General features: G+C 39.9%; 1 protein-coding gene across 1 annotated transcript; it reads right to left on the reverse strand.

Annotated features, from left to right (window-relative positions):
• Positions 1-1862: 1862 nt before the first annotated feature.
• LOC149454132 (uncharacterized) lies at positions 1863-24008 on the reverse strand. Its single transcript, XM_089687738.1, has 3 exons — positions 23872-24008; positions 5581-5710; positions 1863-2574 (listed from the first exon to the last, which is right to left on the reverse strand). Exons 1-3 carry the CDS (start codon positions 23918-23920, stop codon positions 2394-2396), a joined length of 360 nt encoding a protein of 119 aa, XP_089543864.1. The 5' UTR covers positions 23921-24008; the 3' UTR covers positions 1863-2393.
• Between the last annotated feature and the right edge of the window lie 487 nt (positions 24009-24495).

The raw sequence follows: 24495 nt of genomic DNA on the forward strand, positions 1-24495 counted from the left end.
TTACTCTATAAGTAGCATTCAAAGGCTGGGCTACATGTGCTGTGTGGTGGATGTGTACATTGGGTGGCAAGGGTGGTGAGGCCAACCTATGCTCACCCACAGTTGGATTTGATCTGACATATCAATACAATTTTCTAAGAGTGATATAGTGAAGATCTACCTCAATGAATTTGATTTGAATGGATTGATTAAAGCAGTAATAAACTGCCACTAATAGAAAAAGAAATCAGCCAGGGCCACGATGACGTCACTCCTGTGCATGCGCACAGGAGTCCCAGCATGGAGCTCTGAAGGTACGGCACAGGTATGCCATCCCTTCAAACTGATGTCACCAGTTGCATCCCATGTAAACGGTGCAGGTTTAGGAGATATTCACTGTATCTACAGGTAAGTCTTATTATTGGCTTCACTGTAGGTGCAAGTTAAAAAGTAAACTTTACTTCCACTTTAAGTATATCTAATTTGAATAGGGAAGGGTTAAAACACAAATCAGTTTATTTTTTTTAGCCCATTTAGGAACTTTCCCTTTGATTCCTGCCCTTGCACGCAACAGGACATATTAGAATCTCTAATAAATGAGGGGAATTCCCCTCTTAGACTCTAAAGCGCAGAACACACATCACAATCTGATTAGACAATCTCCTTTAGGCTCTGTTCACACCAGTGAGGTTTTTAGTGCTTTTTGCTTTTTTCAGGAACGCACTAGAGTCCATTTAACATGGTTTTCTATGGAACATGTTCAAATCTATGCTTTTTTGAGCTGCTGCATTTTTGGAAAAGCGAAAAGCTGCATTTCTGCTACAATAGAGTGCAATGGAGAATCTGCTGAAATGCATGGTAGTGCATTTTTGCCGTGTTTTTGCATTTTGCATTTTTATTCTGCCCAGCAAAAAAGAAAAATTCCACTTTAACAAGAAAAAAAAAGAGCCGAACAAAATGTGGTAAAAACACATCAAAATGCGTGTAGAAAAATGCAAAACGGACAAACTGCATAGGTGTGAATGAAAATGTAGATCTACCAACCCTATGTAGTATAGGTCCTTATATCACATAGTTCTGGTAATTAATTTAAAGTAGAATCTTTTCATTTTGTATTGAGTAACCCATGCAAGGTTAATTTTTGCCATGTCATTGGGGAAATTTCATTTCACTTCCTGTCTCATTACCAACACAGGAAGTGAGAGAAAATCCCTCTAAAGTGAAGGAATCCCTGGTTGTCACCAGAATTAGTGTTCCCATTGAAAGATATCCCTACGATTCCTGGTAAACAGAACTAATAGAGAGCGTAACATTGACACAGACAGCAATATAAACCTGACAAATATTTTAATCCCTCTCTATTCTATGAAAAACATATAAAAAAAAGTTTTGCCTTCTTTAATTGAACAGGTTTAATTCTTTAATTGAATTTAATTAAATATTAAATTAATTAATGTTTAAATGAATTAAATATTAAATAAATTAATTAAATTAATGACTGCCTTCTTTAAGTGAACAGGTTTAATTCTTTAATTGAATTTAATTCTTTAATTGAACAGGTGTCATTCAAAAAGGTTTACCCTCGCCTCTTGTTCTGCTGACAACTGAAGAATTTTCCAATTTCCTTCACTTTCTATTCCACTGACATTGGTGACCAGGACAGGTAGAGAGCATGAATCTCCCCAATGGAGACACAGGAAACAACGGAATCCAACTGATGAAAGGACAAACATGGGCCTATTACACTATAAACCATATAGAAAGGAAACTGGCCTTCTATAGAAAGGCAGGCACCCCTTTCATAAATTAAGGAATTCAACTAAATCTTGACAGGGGTTCTAACCCCTTACAAATCTAACAAACAATATTTAGATACTTTGATATTAATGTTTAGATACTCTTTAATTGTCATCTCAGTGCATATGTACATTTTGTTGATCCGACGGATCTTATTACAGAGCAATGTTTTTGCATGCAGATAATATTTTACTAAAGGTTTGTATATAAAATCATCACATCACTGTTGGATTTGGCCCCGTTGTGGTCATGTATTTCAAGTGGTCAAGTTATACCTGCAGGTTTTCTTTCCAGCAATGTATGATGTTACCTGTAGGTGGCGCTGGATGGGATTCTGATTGTTTGCAGCTACCGTTTCATTTATTATAATTCAATTATGGATCAGCATTTTAATGACTACATTTATCTTAGTGCAGCTGAAATATACATGAATAATAGAGCAGGGTGAAGTAAAATGCTGCTAAACTAGACTTCAGTAACACAGAGTATCATGTTTAACAATAAAGATAGAGGTTTTAGAAAATGCTTAGTGCAAAAGAGAACTATTATGCAGAAGCTATAGGCCATAAAGGCAGAATATTACAGATTTCATTTATTATAGAGGTGTCCTGCCGCCTTCAGAAAACCAGGTTTTCCTCAGACAAATTGTTTTGGAATGTTTGTTCCCCAATTTCATTTGATTCAGATTCAGATTCTATGGCAGATCCAGGTTCTTCTCCAGAAAAGACACCATTCCCTGATCCACTATCTTCTCCAGAGATGAAGTTTGGTAGTATGAAGGATGGGACTTTTCTCATTCTAAAAAGATAGGAAAAAATAAAAAAAAAGTTGGTTAAATAACTGACAGTAAAATGAAAAAGCCAATTGTCCCATTACTTTTGGTCCCTTAACAAGTGGGAGGCACATATGCAAACTGTTGTAATTCCTACACTGTTCACCTGATTTGGATGTAAATACCCTCAAATTAAAGCTGACAGTCTGCAGGTAAAGCACATCTTGTTTGTTTCATTTCAAATCCATTGTGGTGGTGTATAGAGTCAAAAATGTTAGAATTGTGTTGATGTCCCAATATTTATGGACCTGACTGTATGTTAATAGTATATAAATAATATGCGCAGGTTACAAAGCTTTCAAGCCACTTGTCGTTTTTTAATCCACAAATCCATTGCACCTGCGGAAGGCGATGGGTTCCCAGCTGCTTTGTGTGCAATGGATGACCCTGTCAGGCTTAAATATATTTCAGAAGAAAGGTCTCTTCAAAAGAAGAGCTTTAGCTAGATCCACACCTCTTCGTATTTGGAAATGCATCAAGAGCAATGTAATGCATACGTTACGATGCATGTCAACATGCACTGACATGCGTTACACAAAGTACAATTCCATTGCGCATTAATAACACATGACAACCCAATGTTAACGCTTGTTGACATGTGATTGGATACATTTCCATTGATTTTAATGGAAAATGCATCAGGGGAAAAAGTGCATAGGAGTGAATAGGCCCTTATCCACATGCATGTGTTAGGATGTACGTCAACATGTACTGGTATGGGTTATGACATGGATTGATATTTTATACAAAGTACACTTACAACATGCATTACCAACACGCAAAGACACGATAACATGTTTGGACACATTTCTATTGATTTTAATAAAAATTGCATCAGGGGAAAATGCAAATAAGTGCAGAACACAGTGGGCTAACACACCCCTTGCTCCAGTCCACAGCACTGCTCAGGGCTGTTGATTGCTGATTAGAGGTAACCCATACCCAAACCACAAACATATTTTAAGAAAATGTCACATATTGCATGCTTGTAGTGCATTTCTATATTATTTATTCATTTCAGGTACTTATATAGTGCTGTCAATTTACACATATACAGTATATTGTACATTCATATCAGTCCCTAACCCTCAAGGGGTGTACATCTAAGGTCCCTAACTCACATTCATACATACACATACTAGGGCCAATTTAGACAGGAGCCAATTTTCCATTCCAGCATGTCTTTGGAGTGTGGGAGGAAACCCACACAGGCACAGGGAGAACATGCAAACTCCAGGCAGGTGGTGCCATGGTTGGGATTCAAACCAGTGCTGTCAGGCAGAAGTGCTAACCATTTAGCCACTGTGCTGCCCACTTTATTCATTATTCAAAATGTTCTATAAAAAGGCAAGAGACCCCATAAACATGAGTTATCCTTTGCAGCGCAAAAAAATGTCCTACAACATATCTGAATTCAACAACAAAATGTAATATAATTCTGCTTAGCAGTCTTTGCACATGGCAGCTGCATTAGTTTTCTTGTTTCACCTTTATTTTTATTTGGCTTTCCTGCCACTATCATATCTATCCTAGGGTGACAATGCTCACTCAATGTACTGAATTTACCAAGGAGCTGTGTTGTCTGGAACTGGAAGTGTGTTAGAACCAGGGGTGGACTGACCATTTGGAAACTTGGGTACTGCCCGAGGGCCCGGGGTCAGTAAGGGGCCCCATGAGATGCCCCTGGTACCTTTTTCATAGGCTTTTTTGAGTTTGGGCAAGGACACAGGGGCCCCATGATCCCCTATTGCCCGGGGGCTCCATGAGTTGTCAGTCCGCCCCTGGTTAGGACTACTAAACACCTGTCCCTCTTCTATTCTTAGTCACATGGGTGGAGGGGGTTCTGTACTCCACACAGATAGCTGGTAGCCATGGCAACTGATAACTAAGTGCAGCACAGATGGAAAACACAGAAAGTTATTAGCTCACTGGATTTCTGGTTGGTTTAACTTTTTTTTTTTAATTTAATTTAATATCAAACAACACTAACAAAATGTTTTCAACAGATGAAAAGGGAAAATAAAAGAAGTTCATTGTAGGGTTAAGGTACACTTTAAAATGGTCGTATGCAGATAATAATTTGGTAATGGAAGCTCACATACACCAGCTTTAGTATTTATACAATCTACATGCATATTTTGCCTTGATCTACTATAAGGCCTCATTCAAATCAGCCGTGTCAAACCTGCATTTACGTGCATTTAGAGGACGTTTCTGAACACACATACTGTACATGCAGGTAATGATTTTTCAATGGTGCCATTCAAATTTATTGCTTACTTGCTGCAATCAGTTTAGCTGTTTAAAAAATAATAATAAAACAGAATAACACCAAATTAAAAATAAATTCAAAAGAAAATTAAAATTAAAAAAATAAATAAAAACTAAATAAATATGAACAATTTAAAAATTATAATAAAAATAAAGAAAATTGAATTATGTGTGTCCAAGACCAGATTAGAATGCAGCATGTAAACACAGCCAAAGCCTTATTATTACAGGTACTTATATAGTGCTATCAATTTATATATATTGTACATTCACATCAGTCCCTAATCCTCAAGGGGTGTACAATCTAAGGTCCCTAATTTACATTCGTACACATGCTAGGGTCAATTTAGACAGGAGACCATTAACCTACCAGCATGTCTTTGGCGTTTGGGAGGAAACCAGAGTACCTGGAGGAAACCCATGCAGGCACAGGGAGAACATGCAAACTCCCGGCAGGTGATGTTGTGGTTGGGATTTAAACCAAGGACCTTAGTACTCCTAGTTGGAAGTGCTAACCATTTAACCACTGTGCTGCCCTACAGTAGGAACATCTACATGCTGGAAAAACTAATCTGGGAGGCACAAAAGTAGTTTATGTTTCCCAGATAAATTCTCCTGCATTTGGAAAAGCTAAACGCATGAGTGCCTATGTGAGTGTAGCTGTGCTGGACTCTAATGAATGATAATATTTTCATACTTACACTGGATTAGTATCAATTTTATTGTTGATCTGGCCTTGTTCAAAAAGGGACTGTTCTTGGAAACAGGCAACTGAATTGTCATCAGGTCTACATCTGATCCTTTTGTATAGTTCTCTCTTCAAAGGCAAACCTATGGATATTTTGAAAAAACAATAAAAAGTTACATTTTATAATGACCTTTGCCTTCTTTCAATTAATTTGCTTACTTAGAGTATGATTAATAATCACAAATATCATAAAAATTAGTGGAAAGTACAAAAGTGATGGCGAAGATCAGGGGCGGACTGACAACTCATGGGCCCCCTGGGCAATAGGGGGTCATGGGGCCCCTGTGTCCTTGTCCAAACTCAAAAAAGCCTATGAAAAAGGTACCAGGGGCATCTCATGGGGCCCCCTACTGACCACGGGCCCTTGGACAGTGCCCCAGTTTCCAAATGGTCAGTCCGCCCCTGGCGAAGATTTCAGATGGAAACATTGTACCTTAAGTAGCATAGTGTACTTTTAAAAGAAACATACACTTCAGAAATATGGGGGCTGCCATTGCTGGCCACTTTTTTCACATTTCTAGTTACCTGTCTCTCTGTGGCTTCAGGACTTTATGAGTAACTGAGCTAGAGTACCAGGTATGAGACAGAATATCTGATCTGCACACTTGTTCTGAGTCAGTGGGGTTCACTTTGCAAGGGAATTTTCCCCAGGGCTTTGTGAATGCAGTGAAATTTCACTTTACAGAAAATACCCAAATCACTTGCAAGGAGAATAAAAAACAAAATTTTTGCCTGCACATGATTGGATAATAGAAGTCAGTGGCACTTTACTTTAGTCACTAATCTCTGGGGAAAGTGTAACATATAGAAAAAAATCATCCGCTTTAAAATAATCAGATTTTGTTGCTCTGCAGCCTGAAATGAAGACAGACACAGTTTTTGTTTTATCCAGCTGTATTTACTCAGTGTAACTAATAACATTCAAGTAAAAGATTTAACACCAAATCCAAATTTTGATTTAAAATCAAAAACAGAATCACTGAATTAGAAAAAGGATCACCCCTTTGTGTCAGTATTTTATTGATCTACCTTTTGCTTTAATTACAGCCTAGTAATTAGTCTGTTAGAATATGTCTTTGCTTTGCACATCTAGACTTTGAAAAATTTGCCCGCTCTTCTTTGCAGAACTGCTCTAGTTTAGTTACATTTGATGGTGACTGTTTGTGGACTGCAGTCTTCAAGGCATTCCACAGATTTTCAATGGGGTTTAAAGTGTTACTAAATCTACAACAGTAAAATCAGTCTGTATATGCAGTAAAGCATGCTTGTTATACCCACTGCGGAACCTAAGGGGTTAATTCTCCACATTGTGTAAAAAGGATGTTTGATCCTCTCTTCTCTGATCCTCCCCTTCTTCCATTATCCCTTAAATATCTCCTGATAGAACAGAGGTTTGGAGCCACTCTGCACATGCTCAGTTTGGCATGTATTGCTAGAGAGAGTTTTTTTCTTCTTTTTTCTTGGGAGAGTACACGTGAATAGCACAGGGCCAATCAGCGCCGTCAAGACAGAGGTCAAAGATCCTGCATCCTCCTAGAGGAGAATGAAAATTCCTCCTACAAGCTTTAACCAGTGTTCTGCTGGGCACTGATAGAAGTCACAAGACTGCTGTATACTGCTGATGAGAAAATGTGTTTAGCAGTTTATATAACTAAAATAATTGCATTTCCATTTTCTGTGTACTGTGGGAGAACAGATATAGTGAATGCAGGGTCCTGGGCAAGGGCGGACTGACCATTTGAGGGCCCGGGGTCAGTAGGGGGCCCCATGAGATGCCCCTGGTACCTTTTTCATAGGCTTTTTTGAGTTTGGACACAGGGGCCCCATGATCCCCTATTGCCCAGGGGCCCCATGAGTTGTCAGTCCGCCCCTCTTCCTGGGTTTAGTAACACTTTAAGTCTGGGCTCTGACTAGGCCATGCAAGGACATTCACATTTTTCTCCTTTAATCACTGGGGGAGATTTACTAAAACCGGAGCCTGCAAAATTTGGTGTAGCTCTGCATTGAAACCAATGGCCACCATGCACAGCTGCACCAGTTCTGTGTTCCAGTTTTTGTAAATCTCTCCCACTGTGGTCATTTTTGCTGTGTGCTATGGGTCTTTGTCATGTTGGAAGGTAAGCCTTCTTCCCAATGACAACTTTCTGGCAGAGGGCACAGCTGATCATCCCAAAGATCTTTTGACAGTACCTTGCCACCCATAGTTGATTGTTTGCTTCAGTTGCACTTCCAGGGACTGAAATGCTCCAGGTAAAGCTTTTTTAATGCTTAACTAATCAAATGATCACAGCTGATCACAGTTGAAAGGCAAATGGCTTTGTATGTCAAGGCAAAGGTGATTAGCTACACCTGAATGAGTTTACAAGTTATTTTTAGGAGGGGGTGATCCTTTTTCCAAATCAGTGATTCTGTTTTGGATTTTTGTTTTCTTAAATTGCTGATATATTGGTATTACATTTTTCACTTGGATGTTATAAGTTGCACTGAGTAAATACAGCTGGATAAAACAAAAACTGTGTCAGTCTGCTTTTTGGGCTGCAAAGCAGCAAAATGTGATTCTTTTAAAGCTGGGTGATTTTTCTACACCCACTGTATCTTGCAAAGTGAACAATCTATTTGCCAATGACAGCCTCTGTACTTCTGGAGAAAATGGATAGATGGAGCTGGATTCCCTATAGTTTTTCTTATTATCACCTAAGAGGGAGATCATTTAGGTGTAAGATGTCTGGACAGTGGCTTCTACACACCACAAAGGTTTCCCAGGTTCTCCTGGGTTGAGACTGAAAGCTGTGAATCTGGGATTGAAGCATTCCATTACATATTAAAGTCCAGGTAGAAGTTTATCTTAGTGTATGGAGGAACCAGGGGAGGACTGACAACTCATGGGGCCCCCAGGCAATAGGGGATCATGGGGCCCCTGTGTCCTTGCCCAAACTCAAAAAAGCCTATGAAAAAGGTACCAGGGGCATCTCATGGGGCCCCCTACTGACCCCGGGCCCTCGGGCAGTGCCCAAGTTTACAAATGGTCAGTCCGCCCCTGGGAGGAACTTTATCATTTAAATGAAGATAAGATGGAGAGTCACCACACAATATGGAACAAATAGGGGGAATTCAAAAAGTCAAGGCTAGCCTTGGAGGTTATGGGAGATTAACAGAATAATATGGAAACATATTTTGTTCTTCTTTTATAGGGATTATGATCTCCTGAAATGAACAGGAAATGCAGAGCAGAGGGGTAAGGGATTGGATGGGGGGGGGGTGGGGATGGGTGGTATAAAGGTAGGGGGAGGGGGGAAGGGATGAAACAATAAATGTTTTGATAATATGCTAAGGTTTTAATGAGTATGTTTGTATAACTTGTTTATCTGAAAAATTAATAAATATTTAAATTTAAAAAAAAAGAAGTTTATCTTAGTGTAAAACCAGATGGAAACTATACACACAGCCACTGAATTTCAGGGGTCGAACCCTATACTCTTCCTCAAGGCTGGAAAAAGGGAGTAAATTAAAGTGATGGTATATTACATGATATAATTGTAAATTGTTGAATTATAACGATGGTACATGATAGTACAAAATTATATAAGTAAAATGTAATTTATTATCAGATATACCATTAGAAATTGATACATAATTATGTTTTTGATATAGTTACTAAAACTGTGGAATATTAACAAACTTAAAAAACTTTTGTAATAGGATAGGAACATAACATGTAGCAGCATATAGAGCATGTTTAGGGATGGAAAGTGCAAAGATAAAGCACCTTTACCTTAACAGGAGGGAAAACTTGTATGATGACATAGTAATAAAAAACATAGTAAATATAGTATATGGAGGAAAGGAAGGTATTTGATGTGAATGGTGCATGCTAAGTCATGGCATAGCAGTAGCAGCTAGAAAAGAATGGGGGGAATGGAAATAAATTTACTTAAAGCATATTTCCACCTTTGAAGATAAATTGGGTTTACACCTACTTATATTTGTTACATTTTCCCATTCACATAGCATAGCATTAAAAAAAATATTTAAACATTGATGCTTACATTTGTACTTGGCCCTTTTGTGAAAACACCAAAACTAAAATTTTCCCCTGCAATGTGATGTTAAGAAGGGTACTGAAAATGAATCATTTACTATAATTAACCCTGTCTTTACTGTGCTGGCAGATCTCATTATCAAACTAGATCCGAACAGTGTCCTAACAAAGGCTTAAAGTAATTCTAAAGGCTTATTTTTTTTCCAAAAATAACAAACATGTTATACCTACCTGTTTTATGCAGTGGTTTTGCACAGAGCAGCCTGGATCCTCCTCTTCTCGGGTCCCCCACAGGCTCTCCTAAACCCTCCCTTTTGTCAGGTGCCCCTACAGCAAACAGCTTGCTATGGGGGCACCCGCTGCTCCATGTGTCCATTCACACACAGAGCTGTGGCTCCACCAGGGGCGGACTGACCATTTGGAAACTCGGGCACTGCCTGAGGGCCCGGGGTCAGTAGGGGGCCTCATGAGATGCCCCTGGTACCTTTTTCATAGGCTTTTTTGAGTTTGGGCAAGGACACAGGGGCCCCATGATCCCCTATTGCCCGGGGGCCCCATGAGTTGTCAGTCCGCCCCTGGGCTCTACCATGTCCCCTCTCTCTTCTCATTGGCTCACTGGCTGTGATTGATAGCAGTGGGAGCTGATGACTCCCGCTGCTGTCTCAGCCAATGAGGAGAGGGAGTCGCAGGATAGCCAAGATTCCAGTGCACATCGCTGATTCGTGAGGGGGCTTAGGTAACTGGGGGGGGGTGCTGAACAGAGAAGGTTTTTTAAAAAACCTTGAGCCTTTACATCCACTTTAATGATCTCAAAACATTGGTTCTGCCTTGTATGTAGCCCTTTAAATGGATCTTAAGGCACAAAGGAGGGAGGATGGGGAGACGGACATCCTGATCATGTGACCACTATGATTGGCTTTCACAGAGGTCCCATGATCAGGAGGCTGTGGGACCACACCGGGAGCTGTCAGTAACAGCTCAGTCACTGTACTGGGAGAGTGCGTTGAACAGGTCCTCAGGACAAAAACCTCAACTGCCCTTTATGTATATTTGCGGCATGTGGGTGTTAAGGTCCACCTTCCTTTTCACTGCCTGTCCTCTGCCCCCACTTACATAAGTATGCTGTGTGGATGGGAACACATAATAAACATATAGTAGGATCATTCTCTAATTTGACTACAAAAGTGAAACTACACTTTTAGCTTGTGTGTTGGATAGGAGCAAATTCATTAGCAGCTGATTGTTGCAGCAAGCAAAGATGCTAGTGAGCTGTGACTTTCTTGAAGGATCCATATTGAGTGCAGATAAGACTGGTGTAAGTTTGGTCAAACACCAGATGTATGTTAGGGGGCAGAACACTAGGGTAGAATGGAATGGTAAATGTATATAAATATATAAAAAATATATATATAAAAAATCATCAAATCATAAGTCCAGAAAAATATATATGCCAATACCACAAAAAGGGCAACAAAAACTTTAAAGTGCAAAAAAACTTTTCGTGCAAAAAAAGTGTCTAAACTTGAAGAATTTCACCAAAAACCTTGATAATGTGATGGCAGATCATCCATAAATATATTTTCGGAAGCGAAAACTCAGCAACACACCGATCCTCATCGATCAAATAACAGGATCAGAAACTTTGTAATTTAATCGGAAATCCACTTCTCCAAAAGAAAAGACCACCTTCAAACAAATCCATGGGGGGAATTGCCAAGCACTCGGGAGAAACAGAAAGACTTCATGGTGCAATATTATAAAAACCAATTCCTTTATTAGGTACTCATTGCACTTACTCAAGAGGTGTCCCAGCCGACACCAGCATCAACAGCATAACAGCAATCACATAAAAGAGCCTGGCTACTCAGCACATGCGCAATAGCTGGCAGCCAAAAACGTAATGACGTCACATCAATCAAGCTCCGCCCTACGCGTTTCGTCATCGACGTCCTCACGCTCCGTGAGGACGTCGATGACGAAACGCGTAGGGCGGAGCTTGATTGATGTGACGTCATTACGTTTTTGGCTGCCAGCTATTGCGCATGTGCTGAGTAGCCAGGCTCTTTTATGTGATTGCTGTTATGCTGTTGATGCTGGTGTCGGCTGGGACACCTCTTGAGTAAGTGCAATGAGTACCTAATAAAGGAATTGGTTTTTATAATATTGCACCATGAAGTCTTTCTGTTTCTCCCGAGTGCTTGGCAATTCCCCCCATGGATTTGTTTGAAGGTGGTCTTTTCTTTTGGAGAAGTGGATTTCCGATTAAATTACAAAGTTTCTGATCCTGTTATTTGATCGATGAGGATCGGTGTGTTGCTGAGTTTTCGCTTCCGAAAATATATTTATGGATGATCTGCCATCACATTATCAAGGTTTTTGGTGAAATTCTTCAAGTTTAGACACTTTTTTTGCACGAAAAGTTTTTTTGCACTTTAAAGTTTTTTTGCCCTTTTTGTGGTATTGGCATATATATTTTTCTGGACTTATGATTTGATGATTTTTTATATATATATTTTTTATATATTTATATACATTTACTAGCGCAAATTATTTATTAATTGGTACACTTTATATATGGTGGTTTTTTGCAGCTAAAACATTATTAGTAAGTTATATAATTTTGACCATAGGCGCTATTATTTATTTTTCTTATTAGAATGGAATGGTGTGTGAGCAGTAATGGTTGGGAGGAGGACTGGTAGAGTAGGACTGTTGGATGGGATACAGGTTTGCTGCTGGACAGTGGGACATAGGGGGTTATATACTAAAGCCGGAGAGTGCAAAATCTGGTGCAACTCTACATACAAACCAATTAGCTTCCAGGTTTTATTGTCAAAGCCTAACTGAACAAGCTTAAGTTAGAAGATAATTGGCTACCATGCACAGCTACACCAGATTCTGAGTGCACCAGTTTTAGTAAATCTCCCCCATAGTATCCTGACATTACTAGTGCAGATTAAGTTAACATATTAAAGGCTAGAAACACTAAATGAAATTGCTGCAAGTACATTTGTGCTATTCCATAGGGGTTTGGAAATAGCGGGGTTAGGAAATAGTATCAGTGATGAAACTTCATTTTGATAACTACGAGGGAACGGTAGGAACTTTAAGGAAGATATATACTGTGGGAACAGAACATGATTAGGTACGGGGTTGAGTGTTATGTAGGGGTTGGAAAGCTATGGAAATAGTGAATAGGTGAAAGAAAACTGAGGGGTGGACACTCTGGGAGTCAGAGTTTGGGAAACATTGGAGAGAGTAAGTGGGATGGTGAGTGCATCGCCGTGGTCACACAGATAATATGTGTTGGGGTAGACAAGTTCAAATGATGTAAGTGGGTCGGTCTGGATGATGTGATGATAAGTTTTGTAAAAATGTAACAGTGGTGTAATAGTGGGGAGAAAAGTCATATGGGGTGGGGGAGAGGATAAAACAGATCAACATACTGATGGAGATACTCATAACGTGACGGGAGATGTTCAATGAATGTTTGGAGGTGAAAGTTGATAAAGTGTAATAGATTGTGAAGTTAATGAATTGTTTGAAAAGATGATCAGTCTTCCCTGGGGATGGGGGGTTGTACGTAAAGACTCAAATGTTTTTAAATGTTGCAGGAAACTGTATTTAGTACTTGATAGTACTTTTTTTCCACAAGGATTCTTTTTGCTTTTTGTACAGTTTGTAGACCTATCGGTCCTGGAAAACTGTACTTCCACCCCATCAGCATTTTTATTATGATAATATTTGTTTTTTTATTATTTATTTTCTTTAGGCTATTTAATGCTGTTATTTTCCTTTTGTCAGGTTGGACGGGAAAGCATCTTCTTCTTGGTAGTTTGTTAAAGTCTGTCTGAACTAGTGACTAGAATGTTGTATTAAAGTTACCTTTATGTTCAACTACACTATATTGCCAAAAGTATTGCTCGGCCTGCCTTTACATACACATGAACTTTAAGGACATCCCAGTGTTAGTCTGTAGGGTTCAATATTGAGTTGGCCCACTTTTTGCAGCTATAACAGCTTCAACTCTTCTGGGAAGGTTGTCCACAAGGTTGGTAGGAATGTGTTTATGGGAATGTTTGACCATTATTCCAGAAGCTCATTTGTGAGCTCAGGAACTGATGTTGGACGAGAAGGCCTGGCTCGTAGTCTCTGCTCTAATTCATCCCAAAGGTATTCTGTCGAGTTGAAGTCAGGACTCTGTACAGGCGAGTCAAGGTCCTCCACCCCAAACTCGCTCATCCATGTCTTTATGGACCTTGCTTTGTGTACTAGTGCGCAGTCATGTTATCTCAAGCTGTTTATTGGCAAGGTTATGCTGAAGGGTTAGTTTTCTCACAGATCTTTCAAGGGCCACAAAAAGATTGTGTTTGGATGTTGAACATAATTTTAAACCTTTTCTCAGAAGGTATTCTTCATTATTGTTAAGTGTATAGAATGACAAAAAGAACATCTTTACTGTGTCTTTGCCATCTTGATGGCACACTGGGGGAAAAAAAGCTCATTATTTTTCTTGGATGTGGATTTATTACAGAAGAGTGTAGACTGACTGTTGTGGAACTTCAGTGCAGGTCTTAAAGTTGGCCATACAAATTCAGCCGTTCAGCAAGAACTTCAATCCGTTTATGGGCAGGAAGATTGTACAGAAGTCAGTATCAGGGCCATCTTTAACATTGATTGGACCCTGGGCAAACATTTTCTTGGCCCCCATACAATTTTGTTCTCTAACTGCTCTGAGACAAAAAATGAATAGCAGCTAGACTCAAAATCAGTTTACTGCAGCAGATCAGACAGGAATTGCAATTGGTTGCTGGAGGTTACAGCATATCATTACTGCTTACTGATTGGTTGTTACAGGTTACTGCACATCCTTACAGCTCACTGATTGGTTGCTAGAAGTTACTGCACATTATTACCACTCACTGGTTGGTTGCTAAAGGTTAGTGCACATCTTTACTGCTCATCCATTGGTTGCTAGAAGTTACTGCACATAGTTACCACTCAATGATTGGCTGCTAGAGGTTACTGCACATCATTACCACTCACTGTTTGGTTGCTAGACATTACAACAGATCACTACTGTTCACTGATTGGTTGCTAGAGGTTACTGCACATTATTACTGCTCACTGATTGGTTGCTATTGGTTACTGTGCATCATTACCATTTACTTATTGATTGCTAGAGGCTACAGCACATCATTACAGCTCACTGATTGGTTGCTAGAGGTTACGACACTTAATTACATCTCAGTGATTGGTTGCTGAAGGTTACAGCATCATCTCCTCACTGCCTGCAGACCATGGACTGAGAAGGTGAGGGGACCCACCAATAGACAGAAAACTCCTAGGGATCCTAGGACACCTGGGATAAGTGGCAGTGCTGGGGGTGAGGGTGTGATCAGTGGTAGTGCAGGGGGTTGATGTGATCAGTGGCAGTGATGGGGGGATGGGTTAAGTGGCAGTGCTGGAGAGATGGGATAAGTGACAGTGATGGTGGGGGGATGGGATCAGTGGCAGTGCTTGGAGAGATAGAATCAGTGGCAGTTCTGGATGGGGATGCGAGATGACATTTCTACACCGACCACCAATGTTAGGGAGGGATTTACACTGACCACCAGGGTAAGGGCAATTCTACACTTACCACCAACGTAAAGGGAATTTACACTGACCACCAGTGTAATGAGGATTTTGCACTGACCACCAATGTAATGAAGAATTTACAATGACAACCAATGCGATGGGGTATTTTACACCAACAACCAATACATTTCTTCACTGGCCACCAATGTAAGAGCGAATTTACACTGACCACCAATTTAAGGGGAGGTTCTACATGGACCATGACAGTAAGGGAGGATTCAATACAAATTCAAGTTAGGATTTTTTACCGACTACCAATATAAAGTGAAAATTCTACACTGGCCACCAATGTAAAGAGGATTTACACTGACCACTAAAGTAATAGGAGCATTTACAGTGACCACCAATGTAAGGGGGACATTCACACTTACCATTATTGTGAATGAAAGGATTGTACACCATGCCCCCAATGTAATAAAAAGATATACACTGTCCACCAATGTAATTGATACATTTAGCCTATGTCCACAATTGAGTGTGTTGGGAACGCATGCAAAATTGCTTTCCTGACACCACAGAAATGTGCTGCCCTATAGCAGATATACAGCAGTGCCATTAATTGTTAATGACACCCTCACGCACATGCTGACATGCACATTTCAAATGCACTAAAATTCACATTGCTGTGGCACTGTGTGGCTCGATGCTATTTTGAAAAAGGGTCAGGGACGTTTTTTCCACATTTCTAGTGCACAGAGCAGCCCATTGAAATCAACTGGCTACCCTACACACGACGTACAACTTTATCCACCCCGTCAGTACACCTTTGCATCCTAAATTTCCCTGCTAACCTCTGCACCCCAAAGCTCCTCCATCCTCTCCACTGCAACCTCCTCCCCAGCTTAATTCTACATGCCTCCTCTGCTCATCTTTGCATACACTTTCCTTACCTCTGTACATCCCCTCCTTACTCACCTGTGCACCCCAAACTGTAATTTCTTCTCTGCCTACCTCTGCAAACCCACCTCCCCCCCACTTTTCTTATGTTTGCAGAACAGGCTGATGGTGGACTCAGTGACCACAGATGCAGGTGGGACTTTCAAGTATGCCCCTGTTTACCTCCCAAGTGGGCAGCATTCAGCAGAAGTGATGGTGGCTGGAACCTTTGGGGGGCATATTATACTGCAAATGCTGCCACTATTTACATATGAATGCCACATTACTGCCTCTCTATACATATGAATGCTGCCATTATTTGCATATGAATGCCAGTGTTTTCTATGTGAATGCTTACACAGTCTGCACATGTGAGTCATCTGTACATGGCAATAGGGCAGAGCTGGGCAGTACAAGCCACAGCACTTCACACTGAGATATCAGGACACAGCGCAGGACGGAGACTTAAAGGGACAAGGGAATGTAAACCGGAACAGTTGGCAAGTATGGGGCAGCTGCTTTGGGCCCCACAACAATGACTACGACCAGGGCAGCTCCCCCTTTTGCCCCTCCTTAAAGACGGCCCTGGTCAGTATATCGATTGACTGCTGTACAACCGGGCGGCACAGTGGCTTAGTGGTTAGCACGTCTGTCTTGCAGTAAATGGGTCATGGGTTCGATTCCCAACCATGATGCCTCCTGCATGGAGTTTGCATGTTCTCCCTGTGCTTGTGTGGGTTTCCTCCAGGTACTCTGGTTTCCTCCCACACTCCAAAGACATGCTGGTAGGTTTATTGGCTCCTGTCTAAATTGGCCCTAATATGTGAATTAGGGACTTTAGATTGTACACCCCTTGAGGGTTAGGCACTGATGTGAATGTACAATATAAACAGTATGTAAAAGCACTGCATAAATTGATGGCACTATATAAGTACCTGAAACAAATAAATAACTGCCCTGTGGGATCTTTCCTACTCAGTCAGCATCTCTGGCAGAGATGATCAGTGTATTCTGACAGCAGGGAATCCTTTCTGCTGTCAGAATACAATAGCTCAGTGGGGAGGATGCCCTCATGCACATGGAGTTTGTGGATGGGGGAAATTGAGTCTTTTTTTTTAAACTTGCTGGTTGAATGAAAACAAATGACTCCTCTATGGGCTGTCTAACTTTTGGTTAAGGTCAATCTGGTGCTATTTGTAAAAGTACTTGTCACAGAGTTGTTAATATTATTTCTGTCATCTGGCCTTGGTTTATATGACCGCTGATGATTGTAAAGTCTGTTGTGTGGTTGACATTGTGGCTTTGTTGGTTGTCCCTCTGGTTTTTCTTCATACTGGTATTATTGGGTTGATGGTTATGTTTTCTATTGGATGGATTTCTTATTTACCAGAATCTTTTCTTTCCATGTGTATATTCCTGTCTGTTGCACTCTAATTTCATTTGTTTCTTGTTGTAATTCTCCTTTTCTGTACTTCTGTCAATACACTATTCCTTTAATGCATTCACTGTTCTGCAATTTATGGATCTTGCCTAACCATGGGTTACAGGAAAGCACAGCTGTGTACAACCCACATGTCACCTTCAGAATCTATTTTTGAGTTTCCCAGATTGTCAGGTTTCCAATAACTGGACTTATATGTCAGATTTCCAATAATTACAGTTGTGCTCAAAATTTTGCATACCCTGATTGATCATGCCAAAAAAAATTCTTTTATTTAGGGATTTTAACCACATGAAGCCATTTATAGTTGTTTATGAAGCCAACATAGTTGTTTGGCTCCTTTTTACATTATAATTCTAACAGAAATCACCCAAATGGCCATAATCAAAAGTTTACATACCCTGGAATGTTTGACCTTGACACAGACGCACAAGGAGACACATACAGGTTAAAAGGGCACTTAAAGATTAATTTCCTACTTCTGTGGCTTTTAAAATTGCAATTAGTGTCTAAATCTGTAGCCTGTGATTGGTAGCAATTGTAGCTCAAAGTGCTAAAGAAATGTACCCCAAATGCACTGCCAAAAAAAGGATTAGCTCAATTTCCACTTTATCCATCTTGATGGCTTAGGTCTGATGAAATTCTTCATTAGGCAATTTTCTAGCAGTGTAAATTGGATAGTACACCAATCTGCAGCCTCAGCAGAAATAACAGTTCTAGATTAAAAGGTCACCTCCTCTTTTACCAAAGTTTTAACAGGGCTACTCTGGAAATAACACGTAAACCCATGACCGAAATGATTCATTTCCTGGAGGATGAAGTCCTGAATTTCTCAATGTGCAAAAGAGGACTAAATCTGTAGCCTGTGATTGGTAGCAATTGTAGCTCAAAGTGCTAAAGAAATGTACCCCAAATGCACTGACAGCAACACTGATCTGTTGTGTTTTATTTCTTCAACTAACAATATTATGTTTCAATAGATAGCACAGTGCCCATGGATCATTCTTCATTATTGTTCTCAGCCAGTAGATGTGTCCTACTGATGCTGTTAAGTCCTGCAAACGTTCAATCATCTGCATCAGCATTAACGTGTAACGCTCCTTATCAAACTATAAATTAGAACTACAGATTTCTGATGCAGAAAAGCTAGCATTCCCATCGTGGTGACATATTCAGGGTGTAACATTTTGCAAGACTGTTGCAATATCACAGGATGTAAGCCTGCCTAGCTTTGGGTGTGTCACCACTGTAAGAATTATGGATTGTCCACATCTAAGTTCTGTGGTCCTAACTTTTAGCCAAAACCGCCATCAAGCTTTTCTTTTTTTATGCCTGTTCCCCCCCAGAGAGCATTCAATTCCTGTGTTTTCACCAGGATAGAAAAATAAATAAAATATCTCCAACAGGGGTGTAGAAGGAAACAGTAGCACTTTCTTGGTTGACAGTAGTTGAAACCTCAGATCAGATGTCAGATTTTTATCACTGTGTATTTTCGGTTAGTAGGTCAGGACGTACAGGGAAATCTCTCCTGCAGGGACATAGACAATACTAAACACCTGACAAGGTAACTAATCCTTGTTTGCTTTAACTTAAAACAAGTGTATGGCCATGAGTTCCACTTTAAATAATTTCCTCTTACCCCCTTCATTAATGTAGCTAAAATGATTGCAATGAAAATGATGTAAGAAGAGTATTGTATTGCAATGGAAATAATGACTCACATGCTTGTCAAATGCCTGGTTTACTTGTGTGTGGTGTGTGGGGTGGCACTATATATATATATATATATATATATATATATATATATATATATATATATATATATAATATATTGGTGCAGTATAATTAATGAAAACATGCACATGCTGATGCTAATAACTAAATGTGATAAAGTGCAGCGCTATAAATAATTACATAAAATCACTGTATTAAAAAACAATAAAAAGTTCATAAAGTGAATAATGACGTCAACGGGAATCCTGTGTTCATCTAAAACTTGGTGCTTGTGCAGTCAAAAATGAGAAGAATGCGCACTCACCAGACAGCAAAATAAAATGTGCATTTTGTGTGAAAATCCTGATGTCATCAAAGTCATCCAGGTCTGGACAGGAATGAAGTGAAATCCCTCACTGGGTAAGCTTGGATCCTGAAGCATCTGGTATGTGCTGGGAGGATGTCAGGGATCCCTTTAAGGGATGGATGGGTCAGCTCACCGGATATGTAAGGGCTCCCTCTCTGGGTCTGGCTACATCTTTCTTTTTTTCCCGGTTTGGGTTGGTCCTTTTTCCACCCCTCTTCCCTCTATCTAATAATATAATGACTCACATGCTTGTCAAATGCCTGGTTTACTTGTGTGTGGTGTGTGGGATGGCACTATATATATATATAAATATATATATATATATATATATATATATATATATATATATATATATATATATAAAATATATTGGTGCAGTATAATTAATGAAGACATGCACATGCTGACACTAATAACTGTCAAGGGGAGTCACATACCCTTGTACATAATATTACTCAACATTCACAGATTAATTTTTTTCTATATCTTCTGAATATAAAGTTTAATGTACAGTAGCTAAAAAAGGACACATGGCCAGGTGGGCTGGGAGGGAGAGTATGGAAAGGATTTTGTGGCGGAGGCAAGATAAATGACATTAGGCATAGTGAAAACTGTCAATATGGCAAAATCAAGGCAACCTTGAGTGAGGGTAACCATTTTGGCAAGAAAATTAGGTTTGTGGAAGTAGAATGGTCTAATGATTGCTAATAATTGGATTTAAATGGAAGTTCCACTCAAAAGGGGAAGTTCAACTTTAAAGATTGGTCCCCCAGTCCCCATTAGGGATTGGCACCTTTGGGCAGTGGGGGGGGGGTACCCGAATTTGACAGGTACCTGCTACCACTTCCGCTGTGATCGCCTAGGTGATCGTAAGCGGAAGTTGTCCTCCTACCAGGGGCGGACTGACAACTCATGGGGCCCCCGGGCAATAGGGGATTATGGGGCCCCTGTGTCCTTGCCCAAACTCAAAAAAGCCTATGAAAAAGGTACCAGGTACCAGGGGCATCTCATGGGGCCCCCTACTGACCCCGGGCCCTCGGGCAGTGCCCGAGTTCCCAAAAGGTCTGTCCGCCCCTGCCTCCTACCCTCCCCGAAGTCTTGTGGGCCATTCAGGAAGTGCAGGGCTACTCGTGCATGCTCAGTGGGCACCTGTCTGTGAAGCCGCAAGCTGTCACAGCCGGGTGCCCACGCTGAAGATGCCGGCGTCTGGAATACAGGACGCCAGTGAAATGGGCTGCAGCGGGGGCAACGCGGGATCGTGGGACAGGTGAGTGGCTGTTTTTTAAAAGTCAGCAGCTACAGTTTTCGTAGCTGCTGACTTTTATTAGTGGAACTCCGCTTTAGGGAATTTTACCACAATACAGGCAGTTTGATGATGTTCCCAGTTAAAAAGCTTGCTAGTAACATCTGGGGTTTTGGGACAGGTTAACCAAATGTATTACAGCTCATGTGGAATTCAAGAAGGATCAAGTATCAAATATCATTGTAAGGTGTTCAGGTCTATGGTGTGAGGTGTGTACCCACCAAGCTGGTTATGAATGATTGATGACTGGTACAAACCTCCAATAGAGTGCAAACAGGGGCAGTCCTCTCAAGGATTAAAACCCCTATCAGTTTATTTTTTTGTGATTTGTCCTGCTGGCAAAATTTTCCTTTACTTCCAGTCATGGATACTTATCTACTTATCTTTTGCTTTCATGACAAATATAACATTGAGGATTTGTACCTCCTTTCTGTCTTGATAGCAATGGTCACCAGTACTAACAGAGAATGTGAATCTCCCCAGTGGGGTCACAGCCAGCAATATAAACCTCAATATAAAACCCGGTATAGGTATAGGACCCGGTATCCGTGCAATAGTGGTGAAATTAATGCACACTCACCAGACGCACATGTTAAATGCGCCTTATGTGAATAATCCAGATGTCATCAGATATAAAGAAGGTCAGAAGATGGGTGGTCCTCCCTCTAAGGGATGGTGGATCATCAGACTAAGTAGTGTGAAACTGGTGTAGGTGGTCCTCGTCCTCTAGGGGTCCCCCTATTATCCAGGCTGGTAGTATCCCTCTAGGTGTGCAGACCTCCAATATGCAGCAATGATCCGTCCTGGTGGTGGATCCATCTGATAAAGTAAGATGGCCGCCGGAGCTCCGGCGGCGTGACGTCACGGCGTGGTGTGGCTCCTACTGACGCGTATCGTGCTCAAACACGTCCTCAGAGGGGGGTCGCCATTGGCAATGTGGAGCTCCGACAGCCATCTTACTTTATCAGATGGTTAGTCCTCATTGATTTCTGTCTGCACTTTTATGTTACCTTTGATGCATCACAATAAAGTTATCTTAAACACCTACTACACTATGGGAGCATCTCTGTTGCCACCCCCTGGGGGGGTGCTCTAGCCCACAGATCCACCACCAGGACGGATCATTGCTGCATAGTGGAGGTCTGCACACCTAGAGGGATACTACCAGCCTGGATAATAGGGGGACCCCTAGAGAACGAGGACCACCTACACCAGCTTCACACTGCTTAGTCTGATGATCCACCATCCCTTAGAGGGAGGACCACCCATATTCTGACCTTCTTTATATCATTTAACATGCGCGTCCGGTGAGTGCGCATTACTTTCACCACTATTGCACGGATACCGGGTCCTAGAGTCACCAGAGCACAAGTGTCACTTTACCTACTTATTGGAACTTTTTATATATATTTTTTTATTATTTATTTAGTGGACCGGAGAAGGGATATTCATTTATTATTTTATATTTTTTTTACATTTTCATTTTTGATTAATATTTTAGTGCTGCACTCTCTTGTTTTATATTGATGTTCTAGGGTGATATTGGTTACCTTTTTTGTGCATAGCAGCTATTTTCTATATTAGGGCGCTTATATTTCTGTTTTACACATTTAAGCAATATAAACCTGACATATGATATAACCCTTCCACACTCCATCCCAAACTAAAACAAATTTTGCCTTTATTATTTAATTTATTATTATTTATTTATTATTTAATGAAAAAATAATAATTTCCCTGTTTTAACATGTCATTTATTATATATTATTCTTGACTCATCTGAAAATTTTCTGATGCAGAATGAAAAAAATGTCTGAATGGATTCTTGAGGCTGATGTCTAAGAATATGATAAAACATTTTTAAGAGAAATAGTTCATGTGTTTTTCACCATATGATTCATCTCTCGGGTTCGGGTTATTTCTCACCATAACCTATTTTACCATATTAACAGGAAATCACAAAGCTCTGCAATGTATGTATATAAAGCAAAGAGTTCCTTTATTTTCTTCTAGACTAGTGTTAAAATATTGGCACTTCAGTTGATTTAGATTGTCTTTAAATGCTTTTTCTCTCCAAAATAGATTTTACTTTGTTATTCAACAAAAATAGCACTTATTATGTATATCAAAATCAATTCAATGGCTTTATTATTTCTAGAAATATATTTTATAAAACGTCTTCAGTGCCTTTTCTATTTTTATACCAATAGATCTGTACTGACAGCTAACTGACACTCACATATCCATTTTTATTTACCCATAACATACTTTTTTTTAATCATTCTACATAATTTTTTGCATCTCAGTGATGCTGATATTCTGAAAACATTGCTCTTGTATTGGACCATACCTATCCAATGTATGTTTACTCGGCCACTAAGGGAGGGTGATAAGGTAAAGCAATAATGGAAGAGATATGGACACCCCTTAAAAGGAGTGTCTGAATAAATATCTTCATGACAAGATCACCTGGTATTTTTTAGATAAAAGCTTCATGTTTATAAAGATTGAAAACAAATTATGAAGTTACATTAGCATGTTAAATCATTAAATTATTAATCATTGCTACCCAAAGTACCAGCTTAATCAGGCAGCATGTTATACATCTCTGATGACTATTTCACAACAAAATACCTAAAATACATCTTTTTTCAGAGCTTACAAAACATACAGATTGTAACAAGTAACCAGTCAGAATAGGCCCACCTTCACTAAACTGTTGTAAGATCAACTGGTGTGGGTTCCTGCACTTTACATATAGTCTATTACACTGAGCTGCATTACTGAGCGAGCTTATGGATGTGTTCAATTTTCATTTGGAACTAAGTAGTTTTACTAGTATCCATGTAAAAGCAATAATATTACCTTCCACAAGGGATCCAGCCAACAAGAAAACACAAAATATAAGCAGCATGTTCTTGCAGGGTAGAGAGAGAAGTTCCTATACGTAGCGGAATTGTCTTCACAAGATGTGAAATGTTAGCATGAGCTGTGGGTTTCTTAGCTAGTAAAGATTTCCAACTAAAACCACAATGACCAGCCCACAAACTTGTCACAATTTCCTGCACAAGTGTAAAAACACGATTCTGTACGTTAATAAAGGTGACAAAATGACTACTGAAGCATTTTTGAGAAGGAAAAGAAAACACAAAGTTCTCATGAACAATTCTGAAAATAAAAAGATAATTGTTATGAACGTACATGTGGCTTTATCTGCAGCAAGAAACTTGATCTGTACACATGGAATACGAAGGCTATAACAAGGTATATTTACACTCACCGTAACAATTTTTAATCATGAGCTAAATATATGGACTTCTGAACATGAGGTTTTGGCTATTAAGCTAACCTGCTGGCTTTAATACTTTTAGTCACAGAGCCAGAACAATAAAGCTGATTATTATTATTATACAGGATTTATATGGCACCAACAGTTTGCTCAGTGCTTTACAAAATAAAGGGAGACAATACAGCAACAATACAGTTCAA

Source organism: Staurois parvus, unplaced genomic scaffold (assembly GCF_062004578.1).
Source record: "Staurois parvus isolate SC_StPar_1 unplaced genomic scaffold, SC_StPar_1.0 ptg000437l, whole genome shotgun sequence".
NCBI classification, from domain to species: domain Eukaryota; kingdom Metazoa; phylum Chordata; class Amphibia; order Anura; family Ranidae; genus Staurois; species Staurois parvus.

Excerpts from the sequence above, each read along its gene's own strand:
- LOC149454132 (XM_089687738.1), bottom strand. The coding sequence starts at position 23,920 with ATGCTGCTTATATTTTGTGTTTTCTTGTTGGCTGGATCCCTTGTGGAA. Across the intron at positions 5,711-23,871 it reads GGCTGGATCCCTTGTGGAAG|GTTTGCCTTTGAAGAGAGAA; the intron begins GTAATATTATTG and ends AAATATCCATAG. Across the intron at positions 2,575-5,580 it reads AAAATTGATACTAATCCAGT|AATGAGAAAAGTCCCATCCT; the intron begins GTAAGTATGAAA and ends CTATCTTTTTAG.